Source organism: Empidonax traillii, unplaced genomic scaffold, assembly GCF_003031625.1.
Source record: "Empidonax traillii isolate 1590-97213 ecotype Southwest subspecies unplaced genomic scaffold, ASM303162v1 scaffold104:size2570737, whole genome shotgun sequence".
Lineage (NCBI taxonomy): Eukaryota > Metazoa > Chordata > Aves > Passeriformes > Tyrannidae > Empidonax > Empidonax traillii.
Genome location: NW_020955297.1, coordinates 2,149,032 through 2,175,353, shown reverse-complemented (window position 1 = coordinate 2,175,353; position 26,322 = coordinate 2,149,032). Strand labels below are relative to the sequence as shown.

The window sequence follows — 26,322 nt, the reverse complement described above, 5'->3', positions numbered from 1 at the left end:
CCACGCCTACACATTTACTGAAGCAGGTAATGTTTTGTAAATACACCTCTGCTTGATGGGACAACATGTGAAAATAGTAAGGTTCATGCAGACTTAGGCTGTTAAACTGGATGGACTTTCATGTAAGAATTCTGTCTGTTTGCCCCTGAAGACCAACATATACTAATAAAGTAGTAAATAATTATCAATCCCTCTAGCAGAGCTGCTCGAAAGCAGCCCAGGAGCTGCAGGAGCACAATATATGATGTCACAGAGAAACATAGTCCTGAGCCACAGAGGACAGGCTAGAGGAGAAAGGAGCAATTTTAACAGAGATGATCATGTGCAAAAAGTCAAACACTACCACTGTCACTGATACTTACAATATCTGATTAATATTTTATAAATGCATTCCCTGTTTAGTATGTCTGTACAGAGAACCTCTAACTTTCCAAAACTTTACATAAATCAGTACTCTAACATGGGTGAGCTCTCTTGTTAAATTTTACAGGCCCGATGATCTGCCAGATTTAACAGGATGATCCAAGAGCAAGATCCACTGTATACCCTGGACCTCTGAAAGTTTCATCTTCTTAAAAAGAATCATTGTACAATGCTTTATTATCAATCCACCAGTTGCTACAATTACATAGCTGAACAGCATTTAACCTGAATGGTCAATTTCTCAAATAAAATCTTTAAAGATCATCTGTATGGTTTCTTGAAATAGCTCCAGGGTCAACTTAAGAATTAAGCTCAGCTCATGGGCTCTGATTCAGCAAAGGTCTTATGCATATGCTTTTATTCTAGGAATACAAGCAGCTCTCAACAGAACTGTTTTAAATCAGCTTTTGCCAACAGGAGGAAGGAATGAGATTATGGAATCAAGGAAAACTCTTCTTGCTAAACTTGACACAAAAGAAAATCTTGAGTTTTCACTTCGAAGTGAAAAATTTGCCCTATTTCAAATTACCTAAAGTATTTTTTCACCATCTTGTATTCTGATGATTGAAAACACTGCCCCTCTCTTCAATGTCTCTTTAAAATTGAAAAAAAGAGGAGGGAGAGGAGAGTCACAGCAAAAGAAAAGGCTGGTAACGTTCATACTGCTTAACAAACTGGATCCAAATGCACTGACAGTTCTGGTTGACCTAAAATAGCCTTTCCCAGAAGACATTTTGTTTACCAAATGCCACCACTTCCAGGTTTTTGGTAAGGAAATACTCAGAGGACTGACATAAAAGTGAGAAATAGTTCTCCTCCGGTGTATCTGCAGGTTATGCTATTGGTCACAGTTCTGTGACCTGAGATAGCTTTGACAGCTGGAAGAAAAGACATTCCTGTTTGCTGCCAAACTGTTCAGGATAGCACGTTTGCCAATGGACAACTGCAGAGCTGCATCACTTTGTGCTGATCTGAAATTCCCTATTCACTAGGGAATTCTGAAAATTATTCTGAACATTATGCAAATTGTTCTGGGCACATTTTTCTCCAAAATAAGAAAGGCTTACATAATGAACACTTCACTGTTTTCCAGATTAGCAACACTGCCCACTGACATAATAGAGTGTGACAGAGGAAACAAACTGCAAAAATTCACACCGACAAACAAACCAGAACTTCCCCTCCAGAGCTGAAGACCATCACAAACCATATCACCTTGCAGCAAGCAAGAGACACATTTTCGTGACCTTGCCTTTAAAGCACACGAATCAAGAACAGGGAGGGCAGACGAGCCAACATGTGACAGCCACTGGTCACATTGCCTAATGCAATGTGGAAAGCACTGAGGTGCAACCATGAGGTATGCAGAAGAGTCTGCATAAAATGAATTTGTTATGCTAACCCTATACTCTTACACTTGCATGCTAGACTGTCTGGCTGGAAAGCACTCTGCGCACTTGGCTTCTCAGTACTTTTGCATGAATGACACTATATAAAGAGGTACTGTATTTACTAGCTGAATAAACAATAGGTTTTGCTTTCACTCAAGTATTACGACTTCAACTCATTTCGTTTATATGTCAGTAGTTCAGAATGTGCACTGGACCAGGCACATCATCACTGTTCACCTTTGTCAAAGAAGGGGCCAGAAACATCCACGTTGTTATATCCCTGGAACAGCTATATCTCATCCCTATAACCTTTGGAGGATATACTACAATCCATTTTGTGCTAGCAACACTGCAGCAACCTATTTATTTATAAGTTCATGAAAAAAATGCACCTCTTTTCAGTGTCCCCTGGTGTGCACACAACCCAGAAAGTGACAAGCTGACAGAGCTGGTACAGAATGAGTGGCTGCCCAGCCATTAGCTTCCTACAGCAAAAGCTCAAGGGAAAAAGAAATCACTGACTCCAGCACCATCCCTGCCATTAGATGGCACGCTGAATGTTGTCAGACCACAGGAAATGCATGTCCCCCACCTGAGGGTCTCTCTTGAGCATGTTGTAAGCTCAAATTCCCAGGCAGGCATTACTGTACTTAGACATGATGAGAGAGGACCCAGAGAGAACCTGCTGAGGAAACCAGTCCCCAAGCATGGCAAGTGTCAAGTACCTGAACACCAAGCTATCTAAGCATGGACTAGTGGTTGTGCAGCTCCCTTGCTCCTGTGGACTGGCTCACATCCTGTTAACTAAGCCATGTGTGCTTGGTTCTTAGAGATCCAAGTCAAGGTGAATCTTTCCAGTTATTCAAGTTCTCCTTTGGTCTCGTCGCTTCCAAATTCAATATCAGCCCATTAACTACAGACCTCAGTGTTTGTAACATTCTGACAAAATTGTGGGTTTCAGTTATTTACTATGGTGCTGAAAATCACCAAAAGCATCTTTATAATCTTAAAAACCATCCAGTGAGGTGAGGAATATGCAGGCATGTGGCCAAAGCAGTAAAATCCTCTTGAATATTACACCACATGTACCAGAGGTACTTTGGCTGCACTCAAAATAAAAACTAGTCAGTTTTGTCACTTTTAACATAATGTAACCCATTAACTTTCATCACTGTTCTGGGTAAATAATATGTGCAGGATATAACTGAAGAAATTGCAGACACATGTTGCTGTTACAACACTGATTGGAAACTGCAGGCCAGAGCATCCGAGCGTAGCAGAGTTTCTTCATTCCCAAGATCTTCTCACTTCTGATGTAAATTCTCCGTCCCAAGGCTGCCTTTAACGCACATGAGGTTTGTGTACGTGTATATTATATATATATATATATATCTATATAAAAATAAGCACGCTCACAGAATAATGAGCCCTGAGAAATTCACTCTCCTAGCACTCTCTTGGGACGGTGAGGCTGCTGAACGCAGCTGTTTTCATGATTCACGTCCTCTAAAATCTACACTTTCTGTGCCTGGCCAGGTGAAAATGCCAGGTACGAAAGGGAAGCTTGTAAATCTGCTTAGCTGTTTCCTTCTGGCAAACTGCCCCCCTCTTCTTTGCCTCTACCCAGAACTGGTTAATCACCAAGCACTATACAAGACTGAAGACCAGGAAGTACATGTCATTCCTCCTGCTCATAAATAACACCAGTCAATAAAATAAAGGCAAATAAAGGTAGTAAACGATATTTATTTCTAGTCTTATTTTATCCAGTGCACGTTTCTCTCAGAATTTCTGATGTGCTCCTCTAGCCAGGGCTGTCTGTGCCAATGTGACTGCAACCTCCCTCCCACCCCCCTCCATCCAGCTCATTATCCAGTGTCTGACAGAAGCAAGCGCCAGCTGCTCTGCAAAAAGGCACATGAAACGCTTCAGCAAGACATTAGAAAATCACCTGCCTATAAGGAAGGGTTTTTTTTTCCCCTCCTGTCACCGTTACCAACAGACTGATACAAACGTTGAATTAAAAGGTCGACAGTTCTTCAAAAGTCTTGTTACTGTAGAAATGAATCCCATAACCACACCTGGATACTCTATTTCCATTCAAACACCCAATGTGTCAGTGCTAATGGGGCTGAATTTTTACCTTTGACCTCGTCCCTCCGTGTTTCCCTTTTGTCAGGCATCTTTAAGGCCCTACAGCCAACTGGCAGAAACAGGGGCATCATCAGTTTCTGACTTACATATCCTGTGGCTTTGAGGCTCATATATTCTAGGGCTTTATTGCCATGGCACCTTGTGACAGTGAGTTTCACAGCTAATTGCAGCATAAGCAGGATTAGTTAATTTATTGACACATACCGACAAGGAATGCCAGCATAACCCGCATTATTTCGTTGGTAGCTCACAGCTGTCCTCAACACCATTTGATGACAAAGTAGACAAAAGAAATTCTCCTATTAGCCAAGTGTAAAATTCTTAAGTATAAATCTACCTTTGGAAGCTTCAGTGCCGAGTGGATTTTCCAAGATGTCTGTCAAATCTTGGTTCCAAGCATCTTTCACGGCAGACTTGGATACCTTCCTGTTGTTCAGTCTTTGTTGTGGTCGGAAGTTATTCCTCAGGTACTCCACGGACTTGACGTGGTCTTGCTGCTCAGTGGTGAAGATGGAGTAGAACGCCTCCAGCTGATCGTAGCCATCATGGCAGGGGAGAGAAAGGACGTTGATTAGAAAAACAATGTGGTGAAATCCGGGTGGCTGATAAGACAGTAAAATGGGAGGAAGTAAAATGTTGATGCCAAGACTGATAAACCACATGGGAAGTCAGACTGCCCACTGCAATCTCTGCCAACCGCCTTATCTCGGCAAAGGGCTTATCCTGCCCAACATGGGAGAAGGCCTTCTAGCAACCTGTGGACGCCTGTCATGGACAAGGAAACATTTGCCCTTAGACCCCTTGTCTGGAAGGATTCTGTGCGTGACACAGCCCTGCCAAACCCTCCTCACTGCTGGCACCGTTTCGTTTCGCAGTATCACGTCAAAAAGTGCTTCCAGGTCATTCCACCCCAAGAGCTTTTCTCCTGGACAAGGCAATGCTGCCTTATCTCCAAATACCTCACAAAGTTTAGCCGCCAGGCTAAGCTCCACAGACAGCTCGTGCAGTGCTTTCAGGCACGGCTAGCATATACTCCCCCTGGGAATAAGTTTCTTCTGTCGGCTTCAGATCTGAGCTATTTATAAGAAAACATATTAACCTGTAAGAAAGAGCTGTAATTGGAAAACTTTTCTGTTACTTCGTATCTTAGTATTTCTTAGAAAAAAAATTCTAGCAAACTAAGATGAAAATATTTTCAGCTAATGTTTTTTCTCACAGCCATCAAGGTTGGTATAGCATTTACCTTGTTATCATTCAGGTCAAGAACTAGAATTAGTTATGTTGCTGCTGGAAAGACTGTGCAAGACAGAGCAGAGAACGAATCAGTCCTGATAGTGTTTGCATCACATCAGTTACACATATTGATAGCATGGATTTTGGGAGCACAGTCCAGGACTTCAAAAACGGACTTGACTTACATTTATAGCTTCATGACAGGTCACTCTGAAAGCGACACCCTTTTCATTAAGTGTGTCTGTTCTAAAAGCTATGGAGAAGCATGTGAGCCCCCAAACTTAAAAACGGGGAAGAATGTGAAAACCATTTCCTAATTATCAGCAGGAGCCACTCAAAAGCACTGAAGGGCTAAAAAGGGGTAAAGGGACTATTAACTTACACTTTTGTATTGAGAAAAAAACCCCAACAGGTGATCCTGATATGCCCTTCTATAAAAGCACAGCTCAAAACTCTCATGCTTATTTACATACCTTTTGCACTTCATGCACTAGAGAAGCAGTTTTGATGAAGCCTGCTAATAGGGTTTAAGGTGACTTTATAAAAGCTCAAGAACTTGGGTAGCAACTGCTCCTCTGAAGTGAAGTCTCTAGGCTTAGACACCTATGACATTAATTGAATTTTTAAACTTTCAGAGAGAACTTTTAAAATATTTTCTTCTGCCATGCTACCTTAGGGAGGTATAATTGCATTTTAACAACTGCCAATTCAAATATGATTTTTAACCTTCCCCTTTTTATGTGTTGAAGTATATATAAGTAATTTCAACCTCACTTTCAATATAAAAATATTATCTACGACAAATGAGAAACTAATTTATCCATAGCTGCCAGAAAAAAAAAAAATAAGATCTGCAGTCAAGGAGCTACATTCATGCTCTTCAAGGAGTACAAGAGCTCATGTTCAGAGGAAGAAATTAAAAGCTCTTGTAAGACTGCTGTAGATACAGGAAAACCTGATCTAAAACTCTGAGTAATGCAATTACAAACCATTAAAGCCTGATGTGTAGCTTTCTAAGGGTTGGATATACAAATGGCAATTAAAAATACTGAAACTGTTATAAGCACAATGAGATACTCTGAGGTATGCATTACTAGAGATAATGCCATGCTTTGGGTCATTGAATGCACTTAGCTTTACAATGTGTCTGCAGGGTGACACAGCTTGTACTGTTTTGTTGTCTAATTATAAGGGAAGATGATGATGATGGAGGACCGAGAATAAAACAGAGAAGCCTCCACAAATGGACCACTTCAGTACTGTCCTTTTTACAGCAAGGTATTTTGCACAAAAGCAAGGATTTAATTGGAACAGCAACAAAGCTTAAACAGTATCACTTTCCTCCCCTGGGATTACAGGCTGCTTCATGGGGTTTGTGATAAAGAAGGTTAAACTATGGCAATGGATTATGTCTCACTGTTTCTGTTAGAGAAAAAAATAATAATCATAGCAGTGGCAGGGTGGCAGGCTCTTAAAATACACAAATCTAGGGCTGCCAGGGGGGAAGGAATGCTATTATTTATTCCACATGTGTTGTAGTATCAATGAAAGTCTCTCTACACACAGAATTCCCAGCCCTTCAACCACACACACATGCACAGAGCAGCACAACGCCAAATTTTAAAGGCTTAACTTGGCACAGTTACTGCTGTAAAGCACGGGAAAGGAGCTATGCCAGGATAAAGTACCTTTATAACAACAGCCCTAATTGGTATTTACTGGTTTATTTGCATTTGTTAAAAACAAAACAGAAGTCATGACCCACCTGATGCACACACAGGGTATGAAACTGAGTGTGGGCCAGGCCTCGCAGCCACCAAATAATAAACAGTAAACTTATTGATGTAGTGAAAAGCTACAAGGGATTGCAAGTATTCTGCAGGCAGGGACAGAATTCAAAATGATCTCGACAATCAGAGAAATAGCCTGAAAAAACAAAGGGTCCGATTCAAACGGGACCATGTGCAGAGTCCCAGGCTCCAGCCAGAACCGGGGGCTGCCTGGGGGCACGATGTGCTCAGCACTGCCAGACAGCTCCAGGGAAAGCCTCCAGCAGCAGGGTTCCTGCTGACCAGGAGCTGAACATGGGCAAGGTGGCTGGAGACATGGATCCTGCCGTGTCCCTCAGCCCCTGGAGGGCCCCAGCTGAAGCACTGTGACATGGCCTGTCAGAAAAAGATGAAAGAGTCTACGGAAGGAGCAACATGAACTAGAAAACATGTTAAAAACCTGGTGCAGGAGCATGGCAATTGCCTTCTACACTTATGAACCTTTGAGCGCAGTATCTGTCAGTCATGATCAGCCAGCGAACTGTTCATTTGTGCTTCACAGAATTAGTTATGTAAAAAGTTTGTTTTCAGCAGCTTATGCCAGATGAATAAAAGGCAAGACTAACTCCAGCAGGTTGACTGTCTAAAGACAACAGTCTTACAATGCCAAAATGCACTGAACTGGTAAACATTTGACTGCATCTAGCCATTGCTTTATCAGGAGCATTCTTCAAACTCCAGACATTGTGTCTATTTGCATTAAAAGCTACTGTGTGCTAATTTTAAAGATTTGTGCACCAGCTCTCAGAGCACATAATGGCAGCTTTACTGTGTTATAAAAACAGTTAAGCATGGAGAATTAATGGAAAGATGTCTTTTCTAATGTAATTAGTTCAAATTACTAAATCTGAGCAGAAAAATCGCTCACTTTACTTTGAAAAGAAAGTTTCAATTAAAAAGAATAAAAAGGAACTCCATGTAAATATTTATACCATAGTTTAATTTAATCTTAACAAAAACAATACTAAATAAATCACTGAAAGGAAACTGGGTTTCATGTTGTACTGTCTTCTCAAGACTGATGGCTCATGTTCAGAAACAATATTGCTTAAGAGAATTAAAAAAAAAAATCACCGACACTTCCTTTTTTGTCAACAGAAATATTTGTGTTCTCAAAACGAAACCGGCAGGTTTTGAAAACTCAGTCTTAAGGAGGGCAAATCAAGAGATGGACTTCACTAACAAAATGAACACACCTGATGGTAAGAAATGGGAACAGGCTTCCGAAAAACGATCCACTCCACGATCTCGCTACACGGAGGAGTAGTCAGGGAACCTGTGTAGCGGTAGTAGCTCCCCAGTGAAGTTGGCAGAAGTTCCCTCAGCACAAAGGGATCCAGAAAGGTCTCCTTCTCTGTGGGAAGATTGACAAGCAGAATTACACTTTTTTTTTATGTGTCTTTAAAACAGACATCACACTGCTAGGCAGCCTAACAAGGTGTAATGGCAACAACATATTTTATCATGTATGTAGTGAAAGATGGGAACACCCTACCAGAAAGGCTGGGTAAGAGCTGATGCGTGGATTATTAAAAGAGCAGCCAAAATGCTAGTCAGTCCCATACCGAACACACACCCGCCTGTTTTGAACGTGTGCAGGTGTGAAATGCACTTGCTATCCCACTGGTTTAAGTTAGCATCGACATAATACTGCATTCAGTGCTTTCAGCAATCAGTACATGGCTCTTCAGCTCAATGGCTGCGACGTTTCACCAGGACCCAGTGGGACACAGCCAGGCCCCAGTGGCCCTGCTTGCTGCTGCCAGACCAAAGAGCATCTTTGCTCAGATCACTGCCAGACAGGCAGTGCATCCATCCCACCTCTGCCGCAGGAGCGGGGTCAAACCCTCGGTGGGTTGCTGAGATGGAGGAGGCAGAGCCATGCTGCTCAGCCAAACTTCTCTGGGAGCTTCCAGGAGGACGAGCTGAGGAGCAGGGTACAGGGCAGCAGAGATTCAGGGCAGCAGGGCATGTCTGAAGCTCGACATGGTGCTCAAAGCAACATCCACTCAGCGCTCACCCAGGACTGCCTGCACCCAGCCACACAGGCATTGCCAGGGTGCTGCCAGGCACAGTCAGCACAGCACCAGGAATATATTTCAGAAGTAAAACTGCTGCCTCTTCTCCCAAATCCAAGAAACTCCTTCCTAGAGTCCAACAGTCTCAGGGACAAACCCTTTTCCTCTGAGAAGCTCCCTGGACAGCTTGAAATGCAGACCTAAGCACTGGAAGCATTTACCTTCAAGTAACAATGACAAGCTAGTAATATTTAACACTGCGAAGAAAAATAAATAAACAAAAGAAGGGAACAGCTGCAGGCAAGACAATTTCCCTGCCATCCCTGAGCATTTATCCTCTGCAATTTATGTTGACTCACAGGCTGAAGCGCCCTATCAGCCTGGGCAAAGGTGCTCACTGCCTCCAGGCATGCTGACATGCCAGGCTGTACATCTCTATTCCTCACTTTCCATATCCTGCCTGCCTCCGACAGGAGCCCACATTTGGGTAAGGGGAACTCTTCTCTTTCTGTCTCACCACAGCTGCTAAGCAAACCCACCAGCCCCCTCCCCGCCCCGACAGAGTGGAGAAGCAGGTAGGCTGGTGATTGACACACACATCTTCCAAAAGGGATGAAGTCTGCAGAATTCACTTCCCCAGCATCCCACAGTTCTCTAGAATTCTTGATCAAATCAGGAGTTGCCAATACCTCTGAGCAACAGTCTGGTAATCAGGGATTTTTTTTCCTCCACTGCTGTGGAAGTGCCAATGATACATGCACTTCAGATATCTTCTATTTTCTGCATAGTATCAACAGGTGTGCAATGTTTTCATAGCATTTGGCATTCTAAAATATGAGTAATTTTAATAAAGTCAAGGCAATACTGCAATATCTTCATTAGCAACTCCTTTCCTCCTAATCCAGGTAGATTTCAACCACTTCTGCATCTCCAAAAAGGAAACAAACAAATAATAAACCACATTTTTTCCTCATCATAACAAACCTCTGGGGGGGGAAAAAAGTGCTTAAATAATAAATATTAAAATATATATGATTGGCCAAAGATCAAAGAGATTCTAATCAAGAAGCCATAATCACAGCAAAAGGTCGAATTTAATTTGATTGGCTCATTTTTATTCAGCAAAACTTGGTTAGAAAAGGCACAAACTCAGTCACAGGACTTGATTTCCAAACGCAGCACACACACACCTCGACACCAGCTTTCTATTTCAGAAGCTGCCTCTCTCTGTATGGGAGCTGAGCACACAGTGGCCACGATGAATCCAAAAGAGCATCTGAACAGGCAAACATCCTCTTTGCATTAACGGAAAATGACTGTACATGAAACAGATGGGAGGCAGAGGCACATTTTGAAAAGTGCTCTCCTCTTGAGCTTAAGAAAAAAAATGTTTCAGTTAAAATTAATGATTTAACTATTTTAAACTTCTGTAATCTTTTATTTAGACTGATGGAATCACTTAAGATGCTGGATAAACACTGTGAAAAACTGCGAATATGGAGTATCCCTTTGTCAGAGGATGACAGGAGAAGGAAGCTCATTTTACACTTTCAAGGATTTTTGTGCCATATGCTGACAATATTATATTTTAATAATTAATTGTTCATCAAAGGAAAAGATGAAGAACAGGGATGCTAAATTCAAAGTTATTCAAATTGCAAAAATGAATAATGCATGACTTTTATATTAAATACACACTGTATTAAGTAGTCTACATTTCATCCAACTCTGTCTTTCATTTTTAAACATTTTGAACTACAATATGAATAATCAACTAAGGGAAGCTTATTTAGACAGAGAAATACCTTATTTGAATGCAAACTGGAAGTATCCGACTATGATTAATTTTTGGTTATCAATTAGGGAGGGTTTTTTCCGAAACATTTAAAAAGTCATCGCCAACTGTGAAAAAGAGTATTTCTTGAGGAAAAAGTAGCTTTGCTAATACACAGTTTAAGTAGGGCAGGCTGTACTCGATCTAATTTTTTCATGGCTACAAGCAACACTCTAAGTTTTCATTAATGAATTCCAAGGATTAAAATAAAAAAATACATATAATTGGATTAAATGACTACTAAAATAGATGATAATCAATTGATTATGCTTTAATAACTTAACACTTTTGAAAACAGATAATGCATTTTTATCGCTGCTATCTAGATGCACGGTGCAGAGTCTTAGAAATCAGACTCACGAAGAGATCTTCATGGAAAGCTTAAAGAGACTTAGAAATTCAGGAGTCTACCTGCCGTATCCTTCAAGAGCATATAGAAACCATAAATGCCATGAAGTTAAGTTGCTAAGACCTTGAGACAGCTTCAAAAATGAGATTTTAAAGTCATGTCACTCTAGAAATTTCAACCTTAAATCATTTATTGTTGTCGGTGAAACTGTAAGGAGAATAATTTCCAGGCTAAGCAACAGCATTCACTGGATATCATAGAAATATTTTATATTCAAATTCACACACACATATTGTGTGTGCACATATATATATAACTCCTACCAAATGAGAAAGAAGAAGGTTGGAAATTAATAACAAACCTTTCTTCACTTTTTTGGATTGTTCTTTTATGACCAGCTCCTATTTCCACTTACAGTGCTTGGGGTGGGCACAAACTGTGCCCACAAGGCTGTGAACAAACTGAGTGGGGAGAGGAATTTCTAAGAAAGTGGATAAGGCTGGAAACCATGATCAATGAGACATTTGCAGATGGGCACTAGGAAATAACTAGCAGACAAAAGCAGTAAAAGACACCAAAGTCAACATGTGTTTACCTGCAAATACTTGTGAACCTTTGCAAATAATGCTGCAAAACCAACCCATGAGCCACCTACTCATTCTCACACACAAACTAGAGCCCTGAACCGAAGTGGTCTGTTCTGCTGCTCGTTGTCCTATTCCCACCTCAGCAGCTGAGCATCCAAGCAGATGTAGGGCCAACCAGGAAAACAGAGCCCCAGAGACAGAGCCCCTGAAGACAGGCCCTCAAAATAGGGAGCATTCTTCTGGGAAAGAACAATGAACCTGCTGTCACCAGCCTCCCAGGTGATGCAGCCAAGAGCAGCATCCGAAACATCCGCTGAGATGCTCCACTAATGCAGACAATCTTATCCATGGGTAACAAACAGCAATGCTTTGTTTACAGCATCAACGCTTGGAAAAACGTGTTCACTCTAATATCCCCAAAGGTAAAAATAGCAAGCACCACAGATTTGCTGTTGACCATTAAGACAAAGAATGTGACATTTAAACTACTGAATGTTCCGTGGCATAAAAGGACAATATTGTATTTCAACTCTTACATTCACAAAAAACAATTAACAGAGCCAGCTGGTAACATATTTGACCTTCTGATACAACATTCACATCTACCTCTTGGTCTTTCTCCCACAACGGCAATCTGAAAAGTCACACCCAGTATACTCTTTGTTCGGGCTGAGAAATCCCCCCGGTGTTTTGCATGGGACAAAGGGCCATTTTCTGCACAACCTGCCCCAAAGGCAGAGCAATCGCAGGCATGCTTTAGAAGGCTGACCTATTTACACTCCTTGTCAAGTCATCACCACTAGAATGAACTAATAAATTGTGCACAATAGTTTTCTGAGCAGAGGAAAAAATATCAGATCCTAAACCAGATATCAGAAGTGGATCTTCACCAACTACTGCAGTTCTCACAAGCTGATGCCACCAAATATTATACTGCATGAGCCATCATGGAACATTTTGCCTTCAGGGACTGACTTACTAAAAACAGATTCTGTAAATCGCTGGATAAAGATAGACCTGAATTTTGACCAAATCACTGTAGAGCAAGAGGCTTCTTGAGATATGCAGGTAAACAGCACACAACTATCTGTGATCAAAACCCTTTTAAATCTAACAGGAACTTGGATTGGACATCACAAGAAAATAACTATATGCCAAGTCCATTTATATCTCATGGAATGCTTTGGGACTTTCATCGTGCTCTTCTGTAAGAAAACAGGAACTTGGCTGCATTGAAAACAGTATCTTAAAATGAGCTTATTTCCAAAATTAACGTATGTGCAGTGCCTGATAGGTGGAAACGTTACCCCGTTACACTTTGAGTAACTGAAATCTGCAATACCAATATGAAGAGCTTTGAAAGTCTCCCAAATTTGCTAAACAATGTTACTGCCAATTTCATTTTCACAATGAGCCAAGACGTTCTAAAGCTTCTACATTCAAACATTTAAAAAGCAAACACACAAAAATAATCAAAGGACACCATGTCGCACACCCACTGAGCCAGAACTCCCCAGATAAAGCAGGGATGCACAGCACAGCCAAGGGCCAGACTCAGGGGGGTGATTTCAAAGATGAGATTACAAATATTATATATTACTTTAACTGAAAAGATCAGCAGATGAGTACTTGCTGTGTGAATCCCACAGGAAGAGCAGTTTCTGACAGTCCTCTGTACTCAGGGTAATTCTTGTCATTTATTGTGCAATTATTTTTCTCACTTTTATTTAGTTTTTTTAAAAAACAGAGTCTCTGCTGAGCAATGTAAGGAACTGTAAGGACACAGAGAGAACAGCATGGCAGGGAGGAAGGGAATGAGATAATAACACAGTCCTGCAGACTAATTTAATCTGAGACAACCAGTGAGCGCTACAAAAAAACAGGAGGAAAGAATAAAAAAAGCAAGTCTCTTATTCACAAAAAAAGAGAAGCATTTCTATGCCATGTGCTGGTTTTAGTCTTAATTTTTCTCACTTTTCACTTAGGAAGAAAAGGTTGAGCTGGGTGGGAGAGGTCTTAACTCTTTAAAGAAGTAAAATGTAATTCTGAACCTTTAATGCTTAAGCTGTGCTGATGCAGAGCAGCTGTTGTCATTCTAGACTTGGATAAGACTTCCCCAGGTTTCACAAAACCTAACCTGAGGCAGAGGTACATGAGGCTGGAGAGGCACAGAAACTAAGAACTACAGAATGGGCACCAGTGATAGGAGGAAAAAGAAACTATGAGAAGGAGTTTAGAGAAGAGGATCCCTGCAAAAAACTGGACCCTGGCAGAGGCTGAAGTGAAGCAGAAGTGCCCAGAGGACTGTGGGCTGTTCACACCTGCTCCAGCAGAACCAGAGCAAAACCACACATCCTCAGACTTCCCCACCTCTCTTTTCTCAGCAGATGTTCTCAAAACCCACCAGCAAAGCACCCAGCTCCTACTCCCTGCAGATGCTTTGTTCACCTTCAGCATCAACCTTAATTCTTAACTTGTAGCAACTGCAATCTTCTTTTTGTTAGCCTGAATTAGTTTTTCTGTGCGATATATTAATTCTCTGTCAGCTCGCTGGTCTTTGCTCAGCCGTGACCAGCACTGCTTTCCCCAGAGCAGACAGCTGAAGGACCAGAGATTTCCAACACTTCCATCATGTATTCCTTTAAATGATACAGACCCCTGCAGCTATGCACAGAGCTGCCCTATATAAAGGTGTGAACTTATCACCTCTGCTCTCATCTTCATTTCCCACTTCCCTCCTCCTCCCCTTTGCTCCACAGCAATCGTGTCCTGGCCCCTTTCACACGGTTACTCTGACTGTGAACACAAGAACAGATCAGAAAGCAAAAGAATATATCCAGATTATCCCTGAGGAAAAAGAAATGCTCCTCCGCGTTTCCTTCTCAGTTTAACGCACCGAGCTGCTCTCCCTTTGATGGCTCTTCTTGTTCCAAATTGGGGTTCTGCTTCCTTCAAAATTTTACTTTGAAACATGAGATCCCACGGTATCACATCTCCCCCTCACCCCTCTCCCTCACCTTTCTTCTCTACAACCATTGGATTTTTGGTGTGGAAAGCAAACAGCTTGTCAGGTGGTATTACGGTTAAAGTTAAAAACAAAAGAAAAAACCTGCCATGGTGCTAATGGTGTTTTCTTGTTATTATGCTTTCTGGTGTGATATATCCACAGGGTAACTAACACCGTCTAGATTGCTTCTTTTTTAGTGCTGGTTTATTTTAACAGGTTATTCACTGATTTTTCACCTAGGACAACTGGAGAGATGTGAACATATTTATTCTCTACCCTTTTCAGTATTAAAACAATTCTATTTATGCTGTATTTTGGTAGGGTGTTCCCAGCAGCCCTGAAACTTTAGTGGTGACTTGCCTGAACACCTCTTGCCCACCTCGAGGGAGATCCAAGGCTACACTCTGCTCCGTACCGAGTTTCAGTTATGGCTTTTTAATAATATAAAAGCACAAGAAAAAAGGAAGACTTTTTTCCACGTTCTCTTTTAAATAAACAAAGGTTCCTCTCCTCCTCTCACCCTACCTCACGTTCACAAACAAGCAACAGATGCCATAGATTCACTTTGTACCTGGGCTTTTGATCAGGTAGCACTTTGATTTTCAGTGCTCACTTTTGACAAGGAAGGGAATGAGAGACCCATTTTTGTGACATTAATAGAGCCTTTTCTGCTGTGGTAATTTATTTGTGCTCTGCTAATAATTTTCTGCTGATCTGTGTAGATTCTTCATGTCAGCCACAGAGAACAGGACAGAGTGACAAAACATGGTTTTCATCACCCTGAAAGATTTTTCAGGGGCGTGGGGTAGTGTGGGCTGCTGTTCCCTCTGACAACCTTTGCCTGCACTGTAAAACAGGACTGTGGGCCTGTGCACTGCACCCATGCCCAGGATGGGAGAGGGTAAATGCATACAACCTCCAGCACTGGGTGCTATCCCCAGGACTGACATCGAGGAAGAAGACTCATTTTAACGCTTTGCAGGCAGCTGGTAAGAACAAGGAAAAGGCTTCTCTAAGAGGCTTACATACAAAACAGTACCGAAAAGGGCAAATCAAAGACAGCAAAGGTGGGAAAAGCAATGTTTCTGTGCAATAGCTCCATCCTGCAGGTGCTCCTCTGAGACCTTGCTGAAGCGCATGTGGCAGACAAAAGCTTTAGTAGCCATTTTAATGCAAATCAACTATACACATAACCTGGTATTTCACAGTCCCCTGTTCCCACAAGGGCACAGTCATTCTCTTTGAGGCCTCATGAGCCTCCTCAGCCCTTGCACATGAGCAGCTCCTTCCTGCCCTGTGCTCCTCAGCATCACAAGGAAGGACGAGGAGCAGCGAGGGGCTCAGGGCAGGTCACCCAGCAGCAAAACAGAGGCAGAACAGTCTGCTTTGCAGCACAAAGACAGCCCCACGTGTGGTGTAAGCACCACCAGGCACTAGTGACTTTATTACCTAACGGTCCAATGTCAGCCAACAACATGAATCATTCTACCAGCACCAGCACTGCTGGAGACCCTTCCCAAGAGCATTCATGATGGGAAATGCATTTGGAGAGGAGCTAAAAAAGACCCCCAGAGATCAGAGCTGAAAGACACTGGCAAGTCAGCATCAGAAAATTCACATCCCACCTGCCCATACCCCAACCCTTCTCCAGAGAGGGCTGCCTGCTCCCAGCTGTCAGTCCCGGGCGGGCTCCGTGGCAGACGCACTCGCCGCGTGCTCGACGGCAGGGAAAGCAGGAGTGAGAATAGTGGGCACCTGGCTGGCGGGAGGTGTGACAAATCCTTGGCAGAGCACAAAACCGAGAGCAGTTTTAAAATCAGCAACAAGCATCTGACAGCTCTTGCAAGAGCCTCCTCGGCGTTCCTGTGCCGTCACCATGCTCTCCGAGGGCGGATGCGGGAGTTGGGGACCGTCGGTGTGGGAAAGTACTGTTCAGCGGGAAGACACGGGGCAAACCCCAAAGCATTATCACTGATCCAGACACTGTTTGGCAGTTTGGTACACCATGGTTTTCATTCCAGCTGAGGAATATTATATGGTTGCTCATGTAAAATTAAGCCTAATTTGGCATTAAGATTCTGCAAAATTATGCCTGGACATGAGGAAACAAAGTGAACTGAGTAGCGACTAAGCCTGTATTGATTTTTACGTGTGTGTGTCTCTATCATTACTACTAAGCTGGTGACACTGTGAAGGGCACAATTATTTATGTTCCATCAAATTAGTGAGTAATTCAAATCCCTGACGAAATCTCAAGCAAGAATTGCTTTCACTTCTACAGAAAGTCCTTCTGACTCTGGAATTGTTCACTTACCCCTGGAAGGGCACTGTAAGAGTAAAAGAACTTCACAGAAAAAAAAAATGAAAAGCTATGCAATAAAAATTCAAACACAGCTCACGCAGTCATGAGTATCATCCCTACATCTATCTGAGGGTCACCAGATCTGTCACCATTATGGGGACAGTGTGGGAACCTTACACAGAGTTGAGTCCCCCTGTAGGACCAGGCCTTCTAATAGATGAAGAAATGAGGATGATGATGAGTATTTGTGTGGGTGTGTAATTTCCTCTTTGAAAACTCAAGGATTAAGAGGAATGAGTGACTGTTCTGCACAACTAAAGAAGGATGCTCTGCTAGTTGGAGGGAGAGGAAATCTTGTTGAGATGAGGCACATGGGAGGATTTAACCTGGAAGGCTGGTGATCTCTCCAGCCAGCACACGATATGTGACCATGGTCTAATTTGAAAGCAAGGCAGTTATCTCAACTATCTCAAGGTAGTTCCCTCCATTCATAATGCCTTCTTGATTTTTACACTATAGGCAAGTGCCTCTGTATTGTGACAACCACCTAAAACTAATATGGGCATGGAAATGTCATAAAATGCAAAGAAACTTAAGGTTTTAATTTTGCTTCCTTTTGTTGGATCCCTGCTTCATCCAACCACTCTATCAAAAACCCACAGGAGTTTTCCACTGTATTTCAGCCAAAAAGTCCATGTTGCCTTAGGGTCCCAGTTGAATGCAGCCAAATGGAAGGCAGGAAGAAGCTTTCCAGATAAATTCATAAAAATGTGCTCATGTAAGATGTAAGTAAATCACATCAAGAAAAATGCAAGCGTCTGGAATAAAAACTCACATCTTTAGTATTATTCTATATAATAACATTAAAAGAGGGATATGATATGAAAATTCTTCACTGAAGCATTCCATCAATATTTAAGTTAAAGAGAACGATCTCTTTGAACAACTGCTTTGCAGGAGGAAATTCCTTTACTCTAGCCACCAAAAGAGCCTTAGAAAAGGCCTTTAATCAGGGCCTTTGAAACAGGAAGGAAAGCATGATTTTCCTCTTTTTCTTCCTTAATGTTTTGAAAAGGAAACAAGCTATTGAAATATATCAAGCGATTTCCTTTACTTGAAACACGAGCAGACTTCTGTGCATTGTGTGCAAAACAAAAATAAATGCCTTTTATCCACCCAGATTTTCTGCGGGCAGGCAGCACCGAGGTGGACTGATCATTATGCGGTTAGGGAATCACAGTCTCGGGACCGAGTCACATCCTACCCAAACAATTATTTTTGGGAATGGGATAATCCTCTTAGGAGACACTGCGGTGATTATCCATGAGTGGCTATTTTGGCTGTGGAGCGAGAAGCAAGAGAGGGAGCAGAAAAGCCCGATGAGATGGCTAAAACACTGCCACCCTTGCAGAGGTTCATTTACCTGAAACAGAAAGCAGGTAAAAAGCAAAACGAAAAAGAGATCCTAGTCCAGTTAAATGGCATCTTGGCTGCAGAGTCAAATGACTTAGCCACTGAAGAATCCTTGCAGCCCAACTTGTCCTCGCTTTGCTTTTGTGAGTCTGTTTTGTTACTCAGTGGGAGCGAGGTAATAACACCAATTTTTGTGGAAAACAACACCAGTTTTTCAGCTCGGTGTGTTGTTTTTATTTCACGGCAGAACACTGCAATTTATAAACAGCAAAACCTAAGGAAAATTCTCTAAATGAAAGACTTTATGGTATATTATCATTTAACCCGTTTTTTACTTCTTTAGATTTACTGGCCTTCCCAAATGCAATCTTAAATGATTCTGAAAGTAGAACAATTAATCCAAAATCCTATTTGTTTTAATCCAAGAGTGTCAACTAGTTTTAGGTTTGCAGTCAAGAGAAAAAAAATGTTTGTTAAGCTCTACAGCACTAGCTAATGTCTAAAGACAATCCTCGGAAAAGGTGCAAAGATGTTTTATCACAGCACCATAGATGGGACGGAGATTTATTATTGTACCGAGCGCCATTCCAGCAGATGCCTTTTGAATTACAATGAGATTATTAAAACTTTACAAATCATTATATTAAAACCTGACAAGAGTACTTTGGGAACCAGAGGATCTTGATGTCATTGCTGATGATGCATAGCCTGTGGTAAGGCTTCAGGAAAATTCCTAAGTAAAAAATTGGTTATAAAAGTATAAAATATATTAATATTTATTTCAGTACCTGCTATAAGTTCAAGGATAATAGGTATATGCATCAGAACAGCTGAATGATCGTATTTATGTCAGCATTAGAAAGATGTTCATCTGCTGCAAAGTTTAATTAATTTTCATAGATAGTTAATTTTCTGTTTCATTATCAGCTCCCTAAATTTGAAAGACAAATAATTTATAAACAAATAGAAACTTCAGAGAGGAGTATTTTTAGAGCAAACAGAAGATAAATAACAGAGTGAAGCATCCACGCTGCCTTCGAAGTACTAATATGAATGATATATTGCAGCAGGTTTTGATTGATAACTTACGCATTCTAGAGCACTGACTGAAAAGAAACAAATTGTTTACTGTTAACCCCAAACCATTTTCAGGTAACAAATGACTCTGATCTTTACCAATCAAATAATGGCTGTGATGCCCTTAAACATCAGTGAATGAGGAATGTGTATGCTCACTGTGTCCTTCCAGGGGTGACCTGATCCCGTAAGGACAATATTCCTGCCCTTCTCCCCTTCCCAGCAAGAAGAAAGTTTAAACAGCTACTTACCGTGATGTACGACGCCCTTCAACCCATGGATAATGGGATCCAGTGCTGAATTGTCCCTCTGACTGACCTACATGCAAAGGATACAGGATTGGTTACATCTACTCTGGCATCAGGCAGAACAGTCTCAGTTTAATCTTCTAAAGAGAAAAAAAAAAAGATGTTATCTAACAAGCTGCTTAGTTCTCACATTTACAATGGATCTTCACCAAATGCCAAAGATACATGGTGTAATAAAATAAAGTGAGGAAGGTTAAATCAAAAGAAAGTGTCCTCTGAATTCTTTAAAACATTAGCCAAATTACCAGCCCTGCAAAGCCTAAAAACACAGAGCTGATTTCTCTCCATCTTCTTCTGCTTTCATAGAGGAAAACTGCTGTGATAAACAGAAGTTATCTTGGACCAGTTCATTCCTTACTGATGTGGCCATAAATCTGGTGCTGCCACTGCACTCAGTGAAGCTGGACCCCTTTCAGCCCTAATGGAGCTGGGCCTTGGCATCTCATTGCTATTCATATTTTTAAGTTTATTTAATTTAGTGTCACTTGGACAAAAGAAAGGGAAAAAAAGCTTTGTGAGAGGATACAGAAAAAAATCACCAGTTTCTGACAATGTAATTGCCTGCAGTGCCAGACCAAAACCTGCAGCATTCCTTCTGTCACCCAGCCCACGTCCTCCGCAACGGTGAGATCCAGATCAGAGAGAGGAAGGGAAGGCAGCAGGAAAGATTAACCCTGTTGAGCTCCACAACTTCCAAATTAAACCCATCAGTTCAGTCCCTTACTTGCACGCAGCCAAGGAATTTACAACCAATAATGCAGTACTTTTTTTTTTTATTTAACCTTTTACCTCTTCAGAGGTATTGAAGGAATAACTCAAATAATAAAACATGTTCCCAGAAATTGTGAGTTACTTGCCAATTTACTTTTGGGAGATAAATACCGGCATGTATCTCATTGATGGGGTAGATTTCTCTTTTTTTTTCCCACCAGTCAGCTCCAGAACCTCAGCAGTGTTAATCATTTCCGGATGGACTGCTCCCAGTGGGCAACACATCAAATGCAAAGGAGCTCCTCTGTACTTTACTGCCTGCTGATGACCTCAATGCCATGAGGAATAGCAGAGTTTAATCACATTATGGCTGTGCATCAACATATTAAGAAAGGACTAGAGACAAAAGAAGAAAATCCTGAGAAGGAACCTTGTGCCCAGCAGGGAACACACTACTGTGTGAAGCACAGAAGCAGCTTGGAGCTCACTCTTAGGAAGGGGACATAATTGACAACAGCACATCCAAAATATGTGTTATTGTAAAAATATCACAAATTTAATGGCCAGACAAGAAAACTGGAATCCACTGTCCAAGTTTCACAATCACATCTCTTCTCATCCTTCCTCCCCGTGACTAATTAGGAATCTTAGAAACCTCATTATCTTCTTAGCCAACTTAGCTGAGATAAACTACAAAAAAAATCACCTTTCTTTTTTTCTATTTATTTGGCCTTTGAACTATTCTGCTGTGTTCCAGATGCATTTTTGTGCACCTCTCTAGAGAGAAAATGGTTTGGTTTGGTGTTGCAAACGGAAATTGAAAATCCTTTCCTCATCACAGTACTCCAGAACTTGCAACAATCAGCTAGGGCAAGAAATGCAATAAAATTATGAAAGCAGAAAAAGCAGCTTTGAAATATATACAGCTTAGATGTCACTGGACATAATACTATTAGCCCTGAAGGCTGTAAGCTCTTTGAAGCATGAACTTTTATATGCCCAAAGGGGTGCTCTATACACTTTGGATCCTGTATAAATAATAATCACAGCACAGTGGACCCAAAGACTCACTTTGTAGGTTCTGTCTGGCATCTGACAAGTCAACAACAAACACTAAAAACACAGAGCCTCTTGTGAGACACATTCCTGAATCTTCTCCATTTATCCAGGTTTCACAAAAAAAAAAAAAAAAAAACAACCAAACACACTCAAAAAAAGATCATTAAAATGCTTCCAGCAGTTAAGTACAAGAATGTAAGAAAACCTTGCACTGGACTTAAACAATGTTTTATTTATTGCTACCTAACCATAAGCAGTAAAGAGTTTTATTTTGTTTACATTGGTTTTATTTCTGGTGACAGCTGCAATCAGTTTGAAGAAGGCAAATAGATAGAAAGAATCCTAAAGGTTAGAACTCTTCCTTTTGGGACTTTGTGTCAAAGCAGATCAATCCTTAACCTCAGTCCTGGCAGCGCCCCTTTAATCTGCTGAGGTGGTATGACTGTATAGATGCACACAGTCTTTTGGATAGCTCATTCTGCAAGTGTGTTGTGTTCTTCAATAGCATAAAATCAACAGGCACGTTATTTCTTTTGGGGCTGGCGAGCAAATGCTCCGTGCATCTGTAATCATGCTTTCTCCAAGGGTATAAGGAGTGGAATCTCATGTTTCCTTAAAAATCACATTCAAACAAGTATCACTTGCAGAGATGTCAGTTCAGACCTAAATGGGATATAGCTTTATTTTCCTTCCAGATGCTTTCCCTCTTTTTTCCTTATACTCTCACATGGTTCCCTCATGCTTCACTACAACTGTTTCAGGATCTTAGCAAGACCATTAGAAAAGTGCCTAAAAGTTTTCTCATTTTGTGGAAGCGTTCAGACTTCAGAACAAAAGTTTTCTTACATCTTTTTCTTCTTCAAATTCTTAAAAAAAAAATCCCAAACTAAAAAAAAAAACCACCTTGAATTTCCTCTCTCTCTCTCTTTTTTTTTTTTTTCTTTTTTCTTCATTTCTCAGTATCCTTTTTCTGGCTGTGTTCACAGAGAAAAGGAGGTTTCTGAAACCCAAAATGTCAAGTTCTATCCCTGTTGCTGTACATCTCTGGTTTAACTGGCCTGCAGCTACCACGCTGGTAGAGATCACAGATTCACCCATACAAGAATCCTGTCTCTGACAACAGCTGATACTCAAAAGAAAGGAAGGGCAAAAAATAGCTGAAGGAAAAAAGGACAAAAATCTTCAGAATAAGAAGTGTCCTTCTGACCTGCTTTATGATTCCATGTCATGAAGCTTGAGCTTATATCCTTCTGCAAACTGCTTTTATCTTTCTTTGTTATATAATAAGTGTTACAAAAGTGAATTTTATTATCTTATGGATATATCCCAAAGCAAAACAGCAATGAATTCTTCAGATTGATTTTACACGCCACACTTCTGCTCATGCCTGGTCTACAGAGTAAGAGAAAGATCATACAACAGCAACTGGGTCTTGGCACTTTAGCTTCACCCAACAAACACCTGCCAAAGCTGGGCAAAGTTTTTCTTTTCCTGTGAGAGAAAAGTCATGAGTTTCCCCCTCCTTCTTCAAGACCCTGGCACTGAAGAAACACCATGAATGGCAACTTTTCAAGCACAGGAATTTCAGGCACAAACACAAACCTGTGATGCTGCTGGCCACGAGCTTGCTGGACAGCATTAAAAGACAGATGGAAAAGCATCCTGAAACTGCCCGAGAATGCCCACAGTACCACTACTACAAATGTTGTTTCCTGAACAAGATGCTTTTGCTCAAGACTGACTAGCACTCTATAGGTCTGAAGAAAACAGATTAAATAACGCTTGTGTGCATCATTCATAATTGAAAAATGCCTGTAATCCTCTTCAGCAGAAATAAACAGGTAGCTATCGTGCTAAGTGCAATGGAAAAACAAACACATTAAGCAGTTCCCTGTGCTAACACAGCTCTCACCACAGAGTAAATATGGGGTGAATATGGCATGAAGCAGCAAAATCTCCTTGTTTCTCGCACCCTTTGGTGACTTCGATACCTGGTGCACATGCCATTCCAAACAGAACAAATGGCTTGCTGTTAATGCAATGAACAAAACAAACATCTACAATACAGGAAAAGGTAAGGCACAAGTGACCCCATTCTGCAGTCATAAACTAGGGATGTTTTTCACATGAAGTCATGGTGGAAATCATTACTTGAGACAGGTTAGACTTACAGCTCCCACATTTGATCCAGGGACCGAGAAATGATCCCTTCCTCAGTGAACAAGGTTGATCAAGTCATGAATTCTATTGACAATAGTGTTAACACCTCTCAGCACCACAACCTGTTGTCCCCTTGCTGCAATGTGCTGTTTTTACAGCTCTACCCTTGAGGGCAGACCAGGGAGCTCAGCAGCTTCTCAGGATAACATTATTAATGCTCCCAAGAGGACAGTTCCAGTGAAAAAGCAGAGCAGGAGTGCAAGGAGGACACACAGCACCTCAGCCAGGCTGTCCATGCCAGTATAGGCACCAAGCCAGAGCATGTGAAAACAGACTGCACTGGGTAAGGCAGTACTCTGTGGAAAGCCCCTGTGTTACAGCAGTACTAACTCAGCGTGTCCCAAGGAGTTAAAATGTCCCAACCAGTTCTCATTCTCTATCACTCATTGTATATTAAGTAGCTAAAGCTCTCTGTTCATCTGATTATTTTATAGGACAAACTCAGAACCTCCTGAAGACCCTGATTTCTCAAAACTCAGCAGAGCTGTAAAGTGTTAAAATTTGTGTCACATGCTATATAATTTAAGCCACGTGCTGAAGTCATGTAAGTAATCCACGACCTGTCTTTCTGCTGGAAACAGTTCTATAGAGCAGTAAGAAAAGGTCTCTGGCAAAAATACCAAGTTTGCAATGCTTATTTCAGAAACAGTAATAAATAAAACCAGGGGAACCCCCAAATACACAGGGAGGCAGTTGGAGAGGCCAACCAGCAACACCAGACTCTACTTCCAAGACTCCTGCCCAAAGGGTCAGATTCCCCCTCCCCTTCCACATTGCTCTGGGCAGCATCCCAGAAAACCAGGTTATCCTCCCACCAGCCAATGCAAACAGGGCTCAGGGTTACACCACAAGGTTCTCTAATGATCACTTGAACCAGCCACCTGGTGAGAATTAGGTGAATATTAACTACTTGAACAGCTCAGGGGTAAGGAATACACTTCCCTTTTCAAAATATGTTTAAATAGATCTGTTGGGTGGAAAAAAAGGGTGTGGGGGAAAAAAAAAACCATCTATTTGTGTTGATACAAAATACAAATTTCTCTTTCATTTTCACCTTAAAGAAAATCTGGCATTTAGACATTAAACTGTCATAAATTCGCAGCAACTGCTTTCAAGCTCATTAAATGGGCTCACAGACAGTATTGCAAAGCATCTCAAAGTGAAGGAGAATGCCATAGTCGGCTATATTGAAAGGTGAAATGACATGCATTTTGTTCAAGGCAGAGGAAAATGAATGGCAACAATTTTGTGATACAGTACCTGAGCCTTTCCCCTCCGAATAGTGATATAATTTACTTTTCTCTCCCACTGCAACATTTGGCCCTTGACTTGGAAACTAAATCTTCAATCTATCAAGCCTTACCCATCTGCTAAGTAAAATGGCCAAGACAATCTGCATGCCTTGAATTCGATATAGCCAGCTGCTCCCAGAGTGCTGTGGCATTAACATCCAGAGACCATCCTCCCGGGCTGCAAAGGACGGTGCCTGCCAAGGATGAATGACTACATACTTAACCGTGGCAGCTGAAGCCAGTGACAGTGGCTGACACAGAGAGATGCCAATGTGTCAAACTCTGCTTTCAATTACAATGGTGAAAGTCAGGGGTAGTATTCCCCCAACTGTGCACCTTCAGCTCCCATACAGCTTGTGGTAAAGATACACAGCTCACCAGCCAAATACCCAGGTCTCCAAACATTCTGTACAAATAATTAGGAAGAAAAAGAAAACTATTATAAATTAACTATGTTGCACAGATTAAATTGTCCCATAGTGTTTCAGGACAATCAACATGGTTAAACAATTTATTCTTTTATCAGCTCAGTGGTGTTGGACAGATGCCAGTCCTCAATCTCTACAGGAAAGGACCTAATTTTCACTGGCTTAGACCAGAAATTAGAAGAATCCCATTAATGTGAACACTGTGTTACACAGTATATATTTTAATATCACAGCAACAGGATTTCAAAGAATCCAAGATAACTGCCATAAAAAGAAACAATTTTTTCCTCACTAAATGAAAGCATCAGAGATACTGTTTGTGAACTCTTCAAATTCAAATCTTTGGGGACAAATAATTTCAGGGCTAGTTATCCCTGCTCCTAACCCCTCTGAACAACAATCCTTTATCCCGCATCAGGCTGCAGCACTGGGAAAGGACACACATCCTGGCTTTGTGGTCCCCACCCTTCTACTCTGCACTATGTGCATTGTCTCACCTCTCACTTCTCTCCCTTTTGAAGTCCACATTGTAAAGTCTGCTTGTGGATAAATATCTCATTTCTTAAACATTTCTGAATTTAAGGAAGTGAAATATTTCAGCCAGATCTGGAATGTAAATGAACAGATATGAAAAGTTTACATGTGCTTTGCTTTGAAATAAAGTAGGAAATACTTATCTGGACCTTT

General features: G+C 41.3%; 1 protein-coding gene across 1 annotated transcript in view; it reads right to left on the bottom strand.

Moving 5' to 3' along the window:
- The window catches only part of PTPRG (protein tyrosine phosphatase, receptor type G), a 396,402-nt gene that overhangs the window by 93,648 nt on the left and 276,432 nt on the right, over positions 1-26,322 (bottom strand). The window contains exons 6-8 of the mRNA XM_027882233.1: positions 19,869-19,935; positions 8,227-8,384; positions 4,306-4,498 (exon numbers count right to left, since the gene is read on the bottom strand). Of these exons, the coding sequence (XP_027738034.1) occupies positions 4,306-4,498; positions 8,227-8,384; positions 19,869-19,935 (418 nt within the window). The remainder of the gene's footprint in view (positions 1-4,305; positions 4,499-8,226; positions 8,385-19,868; positions 19,936-26,322) is intronic.